The sequence below is a fragment of the Tamandua tetradactyla genome, chromosome 14, assembly GCF_023851605.1.
Source record: "Tamandua tetradactyla isolate mTamTet1 chromosome 14, mTamTet1.pri, whole genome shotgun sequence".
Lineage (NCBI taxonomy): Eukaryota > Metazoa > Chordata > Mammalia > Pilosa > Myrmecophagidae > Tamandua > Tamandua tetradactyla.
The window spans coordinates 40,419,272-40,432,243 of NC_135340.1; the positions used below are offsets into that span (position 1 = coordinate 40,419,272).

General features: G+C 37.8%; 1 protein-coding gene across 1 annotated transcript; it reads right to left on the reverse strand.

The window, feature by feature from the left end:
• Positions 1 to 2,874: 2,874 nt before the first annotated feature.
• LOC143654985 (olfactory receptor 4K15-like) lies at positions 2,875 to 12,119 on the reverse strand. Its single transcript, XM_077126572.1, has 2 exons — positions 11,604 to 12,119; positions 2,875 to 3,240 (listed from the first exon to the last, which is right to left on the reverse strand). Exons 1-2 carry the CDS (start codon positions 12,117 to 12,119, stop codon positions 2,875 to 2,877), a joined length of 882 nt encoding a protein of 293 aa, XP_076982687.1.
• Positions 12,120 to 12,972: the final 853 nt, after the last annotated feature.

Consider the following 12,972-nt stretch of genomic DNA (forward strand, 5'->3'; position numbering starts at 1 on the left):
CATGTGAGAATCAGCTATAATTGCAATGACTAGCACACTATTCCCCACTAGAGTTGTCACATAAAACAATGAAAAGATCAAGAAGAAGGCAGTGCAGCTCCCAGGAAGTGAAGAATCCTAGCAAAAGAAACTTAGGCATAGTTGACCTATGGGCCACAGTCATTGAATTGATTGATAGTTGGAAGCTTGTATCAAAGAAAAAAAATTAAATACCATTCTTTGGAAGAAAAAGCTCATTTCCAAGAGTCTACCTTCCTGTAAGCATAATGAATGCATCTGGTTTTCTATTACAATCCTTTATGTTGTCATGTGTTGTTTCTTTTATTGCTAATGCTTTGTTGTCATCTCTAAGAAATCATTACCAAATCTAATGTCACAAAGATTTACCTCTAAGCTTTCTTCTTAGACTCTTATGGCTTTAGGTCTTATGTTAGGTCCTTGATTCATTCTAAGTTTATTTTAGATATGGTGTGCATATTTCTAACTCCATTCTTGTATAGAATTTATCCAGTTTTCCCAGAAACATTTGTTGAAGAGATTACTCTTTCCACAATTGAATCCACTCTCTTTGATTACTGTAGTTTTATGGTGAATTTTGAAATCAGAAGGTGTAAATTCTCCATTTCTGTTGCTCTTTTTTGTTTGCTATATGATATTATCATGAATAGATGTCAAATTTTATAAAATGTTTTTTTCTGCAACAATTGACTGCATCACTTATTTTTCACTAAATCTATTGATATATACTTTTTTGTATTTTAAAACATGGTATTCCTGGAATAAATCCCAGTTGATCATGGTTATAATCCTTTATATATGCTGCTGCTGGATTTATACTTTTACTTTTTTTGAGTGATGATTGCATGCTGTATCTTTTAATATTCTTTTTCTTTCTACATGCCAGATTATATGACTCTTGTACATTATGGATAGGCTCATCTTAGGTTTTGAGATTTGACAGACAACTCAATTTCTAAAGAATCATATTAGATCCTTCTAGTGATGTTTTTATCTTTCCTTTGTCAAAAGATTCAAGAGTTTCATTGATTACTAGTATGGGCCATATTTCATATTGACTTTCCAGGTTAAAATCCTTTGTGCTCTGAAGACACTCTTCTAGTCCACAGCTTCACTATGGACATAGGCTATGTGGGTTCCAGGTGTGAAGACTCTAATTCTACCCCACACACTTGATAAACAAAATTTCTTCCAATGGGCCTGGATTGCCAATCATTTTCATTATCTGAAGTCACTTGCCGATCCCTTTCTTCTGCAAGAGCATCTGTGAAGTCATATTTTATTTTAAAGAATGCACCAGAATTTGTAGATATATTTCTGAAAGGGTTTCAGAATATCTGAATCTCAATACTTTCAGAAATAGAAGTATTATTTTGTAAAAATCTACAGAGATCATGTACAGAGCAAATGAATATTATATGAAGACACATTTTTAAACTCTATAATGATCACTGAATATAAGTTTGGCCATATTGCCATCAACATATGCAACAGCCATATATTACATTATTTTTAATTCCATATTTCAGAGAGGAATCAACAGACATTGCAGAATGGTGACATTATGAAGGAGAAAACATAATTGCTATTAATTCTATTCCATACCATCATTTCTTCCATATACTCTATTTCAAATGGGTAACTTGGATTATAGTAGGTTTTCCCTCTCAAACCCTAGAAGTCAGAAGATGGAAATACTTGCCTTGTGTTTTGTACTTGATGATTGTGAATGTGATCAATGCACTTGTTTGACTCTTAGTTTCCTAATTGATAAACAGAAATTAGACTAATAGTAATTATTTACTATTAAACTAAAGTGTGAAAATACAGATTTCTTTTGAAAATCCAAAGGAACAGACCTTTGGAGAGCACTGAAAAATATGCATTCTCAATTATGATTTAAAGGTTGGTGTAATTAAAGGGCATAGACTGGAGATAGGCATGGGCACACAGAGAGAAAAAGCATACAGTTAGTAGCATTGAGAGTGTTCATTTGTTCTGTAGTCATCAAGCCACTAACTTTGAGTGGCAATTATAAACTTCTGTTTAATTCACTGAGACAGAAGTATATTAGTTGTGGACACAAGGCAACCATTTAAGCATAGTCAATAGAAAATACAGATCCATTTTCCTTCTGAGCTCATCTAATGAGTCCAGCAAACTTATTTATTCACTGCTTGATCCCTAAACTTGCAAAATTTGTAATAAGAATGTGGGTGCAATAAATACTATTCCTATATATAAAAAAAACATATTACCTCAATGAATTTAGATCCTTGGTTCAAAGAAGTAGGTGTGTTTGTAAATATACAGAGGAAGAAGGGAAAGTTTGGAACTGTAATTAGATGCATTGTGCAACCTAAATATCATGAGAGTGGTGCAACATAAAAATTTATTATAATGTATAATAATATCTGCCTCCAAATGGAATGACTAGAAAAATCTGAAAATTAAATCATATTCTGAAACATTAAAAATACGATTTAAATATCTTACATTAGTATCTGGTATATACTTATAATTTTCAAGGTGAGTGGAAGAAGAGAGAATTTGATTAGAATGCTAATTTTTACAGGAAAAGGAAGAATTTTATTATTAAAATTAATTTTAGTCTGAATCAAACAATAACAATTTCAAAAGCAAAAGATAAACTGTCCCCATACTCTTTTATACAACTTGGTTTGTTTCTGTTACAAAAACTAAGAAAATGTGTCCTATGATATTTCAGACAAACAGTAATGCATAAAGGAGGGTGCAGTAACCTGGCTTTTATTATAAGTTATTATTTACCCCAAGGGAAAGCTGGCAGACTGTCAAGACTGATCTGTCGACTCCTCAGTTTTCGAATTGCTGATATTACTTCTTATTTCTTAAAGCATAGATTAAGGGATTTAAGAGAGGGATGAAAACAATATAGAATATTGGGCGCAACTTATCTGCTGGGAAGTTTCCGAATGGCCAGGCATAAATGAAAATGCAGGGCCCAAAGAAGAGGATCACCACTGTGACATGGGCAGTCAGGGTGGCCCATGCCTTGGCCATGCCAGCTGAGGAATGATGTTGCATAGAGACCAGGATGACCGAGTAGGAGATCAGCAAGAGCACAAAGGAGCTCATGGAAATTAAACCACTGTCTAAAAGCATCAGAATCTGGAGGACATATGTGTCAGTGCAGGCAAGTTTTACAACTAGGGAGAGGTCACAGAAAAAGCTGTCCAATTTTTTTATAGCTCAGATGCAGCTTCATTCAGTGTTTTCACATGATTAATTTACAATTAGGTATTATTATGCTGTCCATTTTTGAGTTTTTGTATCTAGTCCTGTTGCACAGTCTGTATCCCTTCAGCTCCAATTACCCATTATCTTACCGTGTTTCTAACTCCTGCTGGACTCGGTTACCAATGACATATTCCAAGTTTATTCTCGAATGTTGGTTCATATCAGTGGGATCATACAGTATTTGTCCGTTAGTTTTTGGCTAGACTCACTCAGCCTAATGTTCTCTAGGTCCATCCATGTTATTACATGCTTCATAAGTTTATTCTGTCTTAAAGCTGCATAATATTCCATTGTATGTATATACCACAGTTTGTTTAGCCACTCATCTATTGATGGACATTTTGGCTGTTTCCATCTCTTTGCATTTGTAAATAACACTGCTATAAACATTGGTGTGCAAATGTCCGTTTGTGTCTTTGCCCTTAAGTCCTTTGAGCAGATACCCAGCAAAGGTATTGCTGGGTCATATGGCAATTCTATATTCAGCTTTTTGAGGAACTGCCAAACTGCCTTCCACAGTGGTTGCACCATTTGACATTCCCACCAACAGTGGATAAGTGTGCCTCTTTCTCCACATCCTCTCCAGCACTTGTCATTTTCTGTTTTGTTGATAATGGCCATTCTGGTGGGTGTGAGATGATATCTCATTGTGGTTTTGATTTGCATTTCTCTAATGGCCAGGGACATTGAGCATCTCTTCATGTGCCTTTTGGCCATTTGTATTTCCTCTTCTGAGAGGTGTCTGTTGAGGTCATTTTCCCATTTTGTAATTGGGTTGGCTGTCTTTTTGTTGTTGAGTTGGACAGTCTCTTTATAAATTCTGGATATTAGACCTTTATCTGATATGTCATTTCCAAATATTGTCTTCCATTGTGTAGGCTGTCTTTCTACTTTCTTGATAAAGTTCTTTGATGCACAAAAGTGTTTAATTTTGAGGAGCTCCCATTTATTTATTTCCTTCTTCAGTGCTCTTGCTTTAGGTTTAAGGTCCATAAAACTGCCTCCAATTGTAAGTTTCATAAGATACCTCCCAACATTTTCCTCTAACTGTTTTATGGTCTTAGACCTAATGTTTAGATCTTTGATCCATTTTGAGTTAACTTTTGTGTAGGGTGTGAGATTCGGGTCTTCTTTCATTCTTTTGCATATGGATATCCAGTTCTCTAGGCACCATTTATTGAAGAGACTGTTCTGTCCCAGGTGAGTTGGATTGACTGCCTTATCAAAGATCAAATGTCCATAGATGAGAGGGTCTATATCTGAGCACTCTATTTGATTCCATTGGAAGATATATCTATCTTTATGCCAATACCATGCTGTTTTGACCACTGTGGCTTCATAATATGCCTTAAAGTCAGGCAGCACGAGACCTCCAGTTTCGTTTTTTTTCCTCAAGATACTTTTAGCAATTCGGGGCACCCTGCCCTTCCAGATAATTTTGCTTATTGGTTTTTATATTCCTGAAAAATAAGTTGTTGGGATTTTGATTGGTATTGCATTGAATCTGTAAATCAATTTAGGTAGGATTGACATCTTAACTATACTTAGTCTTCCAATCCATGAACACAGTATGCCCTTCCATCTATTTAGGTCTTCTGTGATTTCTTTTAGCAGTTTTTTGTAATTTTCTTTATATAGGCTTTTTGTCTCTTTAGTTAAATTTATTCCTAGGTATTTTATTCTTTTAGTTGCAATTGTAAATGGGATACATTTCTTGATTTCCCCCTCAGCTTGTTCATTACTAGTGTATACAAATGCTACAGATTTTTGAATGTTGATCTTATAACCTGCTACTTTGTTGTACTCATTTATTAGCTCTAGTAGTTTTGTTGTGGATTTTTCTGGGTTTTCGACGTATAGTGTCATATCGTCTGCAAACAGTGATAGTTTTACTTCTTCCTTTCCAATTTTGATGCCTTGTATTTCTTTTTCTTGTCTAATTGCTCTGGCTAGAACCTCCAACACAATGTTGAATAATAGTGGTGATAGTGGACATCCTTGTCTTGTTCCTGATCTTAGGGGGAAAGTTTTCAGTTTTTCCCCATTGAGGATGATATTAGCTGTGGGTTTTTCATATATTCCCTCTATCATTTTAAGGAAGTTCCCTTGTATTCCTATCCTTTGAAGTGTTTTCAACAGGAAAGGATGTTGAATCTTGTCAAATGCCTTCTCTGCATCAATTGAGATGATCATGTGATTTTTCTGCTTTGATTTGTTGATATGGTGTATTACATTAATTGATTTTCTTATGTTGAACCATCCTTGCATACCTGGGATGAATTCTACTTGGTCATGATGTATAATTCTTTTAATGTGTTGTTGGATATAATTTGCTAGAATTTTATTGAGGATTTTTCATCTATATTCATTAGAGAGATTGGCCTGTAGTTTTCTTTTTTTGTAATATCTTTGCCTGGTTTTGGTATGAGGGTGATGTTGGCACATAGAATGAATTAGGTACTTTTCCCTCCACTTTGAGTATTTTGAAGAGTTTAAGGAGAATTGGTACTAATTCTTTCTGGAATGCTTGATAGAATTCAGATGTGAAGCCGTCTGGTCCTGGACTTTAGTTTTTAGGAAGCTTTTGAATGACTGATTCAATTTCTTAACTTGTGATTTGTTTGTTGAGGTCATCTATGTCTTCTTGAGTCAAAGTTGGTTGTTCATGTCTTTCCAGGAACCCGTCCATTTCCTCTAAATTGTTGTATTTATTAGCGTAAAGTTGTTCATAGTATCCTGTTATTACCTCCTTTATTTCTGTGAGGTCAGTAGTTATGTCTCCTCTTCCATTTCTGATCTTATTTATTTGCATCCTCTCTCTTCTTCTTTTTGTCAATCTTGCTAAGGGCCCATCAATCTTATTGATTTTCTCATAGAACCAACTTCTGGTCTTATTGATTTTTCTATTGTTTTCATGTTTTCAATTTCATTTATTTCTGCTCTGATCTTTGTTATTTCTTTCCTTTTGCTTGCTTTGGGATTAGTTTGCTATTCTTTCTCCAGTTCTTCCAACTGGAGAGTTAATTCCTGCATTTTTGCCTTTTCTTCTTTTCTAATATAGGCATTTAGGGCAATAAATTTCCCTCTTAGCACTGCCTTTGCTGTTTCCCATAAGTTTTGATATGTTGTGTTTTCATTTTCATTCACCTCGAGGTATTTACTAATTTCTCTTGCAATTTCTTCTTTGACCCACTCATTGTTTAAGAGTGTGTTGTTGTCTTCCAGAGAAGCTGGCGGCTTAGTAAGATGCGCAGGTCTTAGTTCCTCCTCCAGAAAAGCAACTAAAGAAACAGAAACAATACGAAACAGCTCCCGGAGCCACGACAGTGACCAAAAAGACAGCATACCCCATTCTGGAACGGCTGAATGGGCAGGGAGAATCCGCTGTGGTGAGATACCCGAGGGGCACACGTTTTCCCGGATGGGGCGGCTGGCGACTGGGGTCCCCTCCATGCACGTGACTCCCCGGTCTGACTGGGAACGTTGGATAGCGGGGCCCTCCCGCCACGCTTGGTGTCTTGGGCCAGTTGTGCAATTTGGACCGGCACTCCCACAAGCCACGGCAGCTGGTGAGCCCCACTCCACGCGTGGTTTCCCGGGCCGACTGCGAGATTCGGATTGGCAAGTTAAAGGAGCCACAGCATCTTTTACTGGTGGGACCTGCAGACAGACGAGCACCACGAGCTCCACCTACTGGGCAGGAAAAGAAAAACAGAGCCCTGAGATTTCACAGAAAAACTTTTCAACCAGCCGGGTACTACACCCAGGGAAATCTGATCAAATGCCCAGACACCAGCAGAAAATAATGGATGATGCTCGGAAAATTGAAGATATGGCCCAGTCAAAGGAACAAACCAATAGTTCAAATGAGATACAGGAGCTGAGACAACTAATGCTGAATATACGAACAGAAATGGAAAAACTCTTCAAAAACCAAATCAATAAATTGAGGGAGGACATGAAGAAGACATGGGCTGAACAAAAAGAAGAAATAGAAAATCTGAAAAAACAAATCACAGAACTTATAGGAGTGAAGGACAAAGAAGAAAAAATGGAAAAAACAATGGATACCTACAATGGTAGATCTAAAGAGACAGAAGCTACAATTAGTGAACTGGAGGATGGAACATCTGAATTCCAAAAAGAAACAGAAACTATAGGGAAAAGAATGGAAAAACTTGAGCAGGGGATCAGGGAACTGAATGACAATATGAAGCGCACAAATATACGTGTTGTGGGTGTCCCAGAAGGAGAAGAGAAGGGAAAAGGCGGAGAAAAACTAATGGAAGAAATTATCACTGAAAATTTCCCAACTCTTATGAAAGACCTAAATTTACAGATCCAAGAAGTGCAGCACACCCCAAAGAGAATAGACCCAAATAGGCATTCTCCAAGACACTTACTAGTTAGAATGTCAGAGGTCTAAGAGAAAGAGAGGATCTTGAAAGCAGCAAGAGAAAAACAATCTGTCACATACAAGGGAAACCCAATAAGACTATGTGTAGATTTCTCAGCAGAAACCATGGAAGCTAGAAGACAGTGGGATGATATATTTAAATTACTAAAAGAGAAAAACTGCCAACCAAGACTTCTATATCCAGCAAAATTGTCCTTCAAAAATTAAGGAGAAATTAAAACATTCTCAGACAAAAAGTCACTGAGAGAATTTGTGACCAAGAGACCAGCTCTGCAAGAAATACTAAAGGGAGCACTAGAATCAGATACAAAAAGACAGAAGAGAGAGGTATAGAGTAAAGTGTAGAAAGAAGGAAAATCAGATATGATATATATAATACAAAGGCCAAAATGGTAGAGGAAAATATTATCCAAACAGTAATAACACTAAAAGTTAATGGACTGAATTTCCCAATCAAAAAACATAGACTGGCAGAATGGATTACGCCCCAGCAATACCACTGCTAGGTATCTACTCAAAGGACTTAAGGGCAAAGACACAGATGGACATTTGCACACCAGTGTTTATAGCAGCATTATCTACAATTGCAAAGAGATGGAAATAGCCAACATGTCCATCAACAGACGAGTGGCTAAACAAACTGTGGCGTATACCTACGATGGAATATTATGCAGCTTTAAGACAGAATAAACTTATGAAGCACGTAATAACATGGATGGACCTAGAGAACATTATGCTGAGTGAGTCTAGCCAAAAACTAAAGAACAAATACTGTATGGTCCCACTGATGTGAACTGACATTCGAGAATCAGCTTGGAATATATCATTGGTAACAGAGACCAGCAGGAGTTAGAAACAGGGTAAGATAATGGGTAATTGGAGCTGAAGGGATACAGACTGTGCAACAGGACTAGATACAAAAACTCAAAAATGGACAGCACAATAATACCTAAGTGTAATGTAACTATGTTGGAACACTGAATGAAACTGCACCTGAAATATAGTTTTTTGTTTGTTTGTTTGTCTATATCTTTTGTTTTTGTTATTTTTCTTTTTCTTTTATATATATATATATATTTTTATTAGTATTATTATTTTAACTCTCTTCTCTATATTAACATTCTATATCTTTTTCTGCTCTTTTGCTAGTTCTTTACCTAAATCGATGCAAATGTACTAAGAAATGATGATCACAGATCTATGTGATGATACTAAGAATTACTGAGTGCATGTGTAGAATGGAATGATTTCTAAATGTTGTGTTAATTTCTTTTCTTTTTTTTGATTAATAAAAAAATTTTAAAAAAAAGGAGTGTGTTGTTGAGCCTCCACATATTTGTGAATTTTCTGGCACTCCACCTATTATTGATTTCCAACTTCATTCCTTTATGATCCGAGAACGTGTTGTGTATGATTTCAATCTTTTTAAATTTGTTAAGACTTGCTTTGTGACCCAGCATGTGGTCTATCTTTGAGAATGATCCATGAGCACATGAGAAAAAGGTGTATCCTGCTGTTGTGGGATGTAATGTCCTATAAATGTCTGTTAAGTCTAGCTCATTTATAGTAATATTCAGATTCTCTATTTCTTTATTGATCCTCTGTCTAGATGTTCTGTCCATTGATGAGAGTGGTGAATTGAAGTCTCCAACTATTATGATATATGTGTCTATTTCCCTTTTCAGTGTTTGCAGTGTATTCCTCACGTATTTTGGGGCATTATGGTTCAGTGCATAAATATTTATGACTGTTATGTCTTCTTTTTTAATTGTTCCTTTTATTAGTAGATAGTGTCCTTCTTTGTCCCTTTTAACTGTTTTACATTTGAAGTCTAATTTGTTGGATATTAGTATAGCTACTCCTGCTCATTTCTAGTTGTTATTTGCATGAAATATTTTTCCAAACCTTTCACTTTCAACCTATGTTTATCTTTGGTTCTAAGATGTGTTTCCTGTAGACAGCATATAGAAGGATCCTGTTTTTTAATCCATTCTGCCAGTCTTTGTCTTTTGATTGGGAAATTCTGTTCATTAACATTTAGTGTTATTATGATTTGGATAATATTTTCCTCTACCATTTTACCTTTTGTATTATATATATCATATCTGACTTTCCTTCTTTCTACACTCTTCTCCATACCTCTCTCTTCTGTCTTTTCGTTTCTGACTCTAGTGCTCCCTTTAGTATTTCTTGCAGAGCTGGTCTCTTGGTCACAAATTCTCTCAGTGACTTTTTGTCTGAGAATGTTTTAATTTCTCCCTCATTTTTGAAGGACAATTTTGCTGGATATAGGAGTCTTGGTTGGCAGTTTTTCTCTTTTAGTAATTTAAATATATCATCCCACTCTCTTCTAGCTTCCATGGTTTCTGCTGAGAAATCTACACATAGTCTTATTGGGTTTCCCTTGTATGTGACAGATTGTTTTTCTCTTGCTGCTTTCAAGATCCTCTCTTTCTCTTTGACCTCTGACATTCTAACTAGTAAGTTTCTTGGAGTACGCCAATTTGGGTCTATTCTCTTTGGGGTACGCTGCACTTCTTGGATCTGTAATTTTAGGTCTTTCATAAGAGTTGGGAAATTTTCAGTGGTAATTTCTTCCATTAGTTTCTCTCCTCCTTTTCCATTCTCTTCTCCTTCTGGGACAACCACAACATGTATATTTGTGCGCTTCATATTGTCCTTCAGTTCCCTGATCCCCTTTTCAAATTTTTCCATTCATTTTCCCTATAGTTTCTGTTTCTTTTTGAACTTCAGATATTCCATCCTCCAAATCACTAATTTTATCTTCTCTCTCTTTAAATCTGTCATTGTAGGTATCCATTGTATTTTCCATCTTTTCTACTTTATCCTTCACTTCCATAGGTTCTGTGATTTGTTTTTTCAGTTTTTCTATTTCTTCTTTTTGTTCGGCCCATGTCTTCTTCATGTTCTCCCTCAATTTATCGGTTTAGTTTTTGAAGAGGTTTTCCATTTCTGTTCGTATATTCAGCATTAGTTGTCTCAGCTCCTGTATCTCGTTTGAACTATTGGTTTGCTCCTTTGACTAGGCCATATTTCAATTTTCTGAGCATGATCCGTTATCTTCTGCTGGCATCTGGGCATCTAGTCAGATTTCCCTGGGTGTTAGACCCAACAGGTTGAAAGATTTTTCTGTGAAATCTCTGTGTTCTGTTTTTCTTTTCCTGCCCAGTAGGTGGCACTCGTGGCACATGTTTGTCTGCAGGTTGTACCAGTAAAAGGTGCTGTGGGTCCTTTAACTTTGGAAAACTCTCGCCGTGGGGGAGGTTCACCAGCCAAAGTGGCTTGGAAGAGTGCCAGCTGGCCCGGGGATCTGAACACGGGGTGGGTCACCAGCCGTCGCAGCCCGGGAGAGCTCCCGTCCGAATCTCCTAGTCGACCCAGGGTACCAAGCGTGGCAGGAGGGTGCCAGCTGCCGTGGCCCAGGAGAGTGCACCATTCCCAGCCGGACCAGGAAGTCACATGTCTGGAAGGGACCCCGTCACTGTTCTTCGTGGCCTGGGGATCTCTGATCCAATTCTCCCAGTTGGTCCGGGGGGCCACACGTGGCGGTGTCGCCAGCCACTACAGCTTGAGGGGACCGCCTGTCCACTTCTCCCAGCTGTCCCAGGAAGGAGGATGGGAGGGACTTCGACCGCTTGCCGCCCCGGCCCGGGGAAGCCCGTGCCCCTCGGTGATCTCACCGGAGCGGGTTCTCCCAGCCAGTCAGCTGTTCCAGGATGGGGTATGCTGTCTTTTTGATCTCTGTCGTGGCTCTGGGAGCTGTTCTGTATCATTTCTACTCCCATAGTAACTGTTCTGGAGGAGGAACTAAGATCCACAAGTCTTACTAAGCCACCATCTTCTCTGCAAGTCTAAAGCTGTCCAATTTATTGGGGCCACAGAATGGGAGGTTTACTGTGAAGACCAGCTGACTTTCTGAGTGCAGAATCCCAATGACCCAGGAGCCCACCACGAGGCCTGTGCACTTGTGTACACTCATGATGGCCACATAGTGCAGGGGTCGATATATGGGTACATATCTATTGTATGCCATGGCCAACAACAGCATCATTTCTCCCCCAGCAAAGACATGCTGAAAGAATATCTGGGCCATGCAGCCCTCAAAAGAGATGGTCTTGTGCTCCGTGAGGAAGTCAACAATCATTTTGGGGGTGGCAAAGGTTGACAGACACATGTCAATGAGGGAGAGGTTACTGAGGAGGAGGTACATGGGCATGTGTAGCACAGGGTCAGAGATGACTGTGAGCACAATGAGGAAGTTCCCCAGCACAATGGATAAATAGAAAAGTGTGAAAAAAGCAAAATAGAAAAGATGAAGCTCTTGAGGACCTGAAAGACCATGCAATTCAAATTCAGTCATGCCTGAGTTAGTTCCTCGTTCCATGATTTCCAATTTCTGATTCTGGCTCTGTTATTTTACTGTTAGTAAACGGAAATGGAAATAAGCTTATAGGCTGTGAAGCTAAAAAAGCACAACAAAGTCACTCATCAAATTCTACTTAATATGCTTGTGTTTTTGATTCTCTTAAGCACCAAACACACAATGCATGTGGTCATTTGTTTTGCATTTACGATATAACCTTCACTTTCATGTTCGCATCATAGCATGATCACTATATTCTAAAAATATGTTAGCCCTCATCTCAACCACTTTAAAATTCCTACTAACAATCCAAACAGAGGGTGCCCAGAATAAGAATGAGGGTCTTTAATTCTGTACAGTTTAATGTAATACCTGGATACATCCCAGAATATGTTAAGTAGACAATCATAAGTATTGGCAAGCTCCCTTCAGGGATGGTGAATAAATATGGAAATATTAAAATTTACCATTTGGAAACCTCTGGTACTGTATCAAACATAAGGGACACCTAAATCAATAGGCCAAGCCCTCGATCATGTGGCTTGCACTTGTGAAGCTTATGTAGTGGAAAAGCTTAACCTACCTATAGGTATGCCTAAGAGTTACTTCTTAGGCATAACATTCCTGTCAATTCTAAAGAAATCCTAAAGCATTATAGGAGACTGTACAAGGTTCCATGCACTAGGGTAACCTTTCAGAAACCTACAACCTCCAGATGGGTCCCAGAACCAGATCAGTCCTGAATTGCAAAGGGGACAGCCTTTTCAGAACATCTACTAGTTCCATCCTTGTATCCCATATTACCACAGCCCCTTACAACGTGAAAAAGTGAAAATGCTCATAGCCCAGATAACCCTAAAGAGTGGGAAAAAAG

What these genes read in the sequence shown, in the direction of transcription:
- LOC143654985 (XM_077126572.1), bottom strand. Translation starts at nt 12,119, where the DNA reads ATGGAACGAGGAACTAACTCAGGCATGACTGAATTTGAATTGCATGGT. An exon ending in TCCCATTCTGTGGCCCCAAT is followed by an intron (nt 3,241 to 11,603) that starts AAATTGGACAGC and finishes TGAGCTATAAAA; the next exon opens with AAATTGGACAGCTTTTTCTG.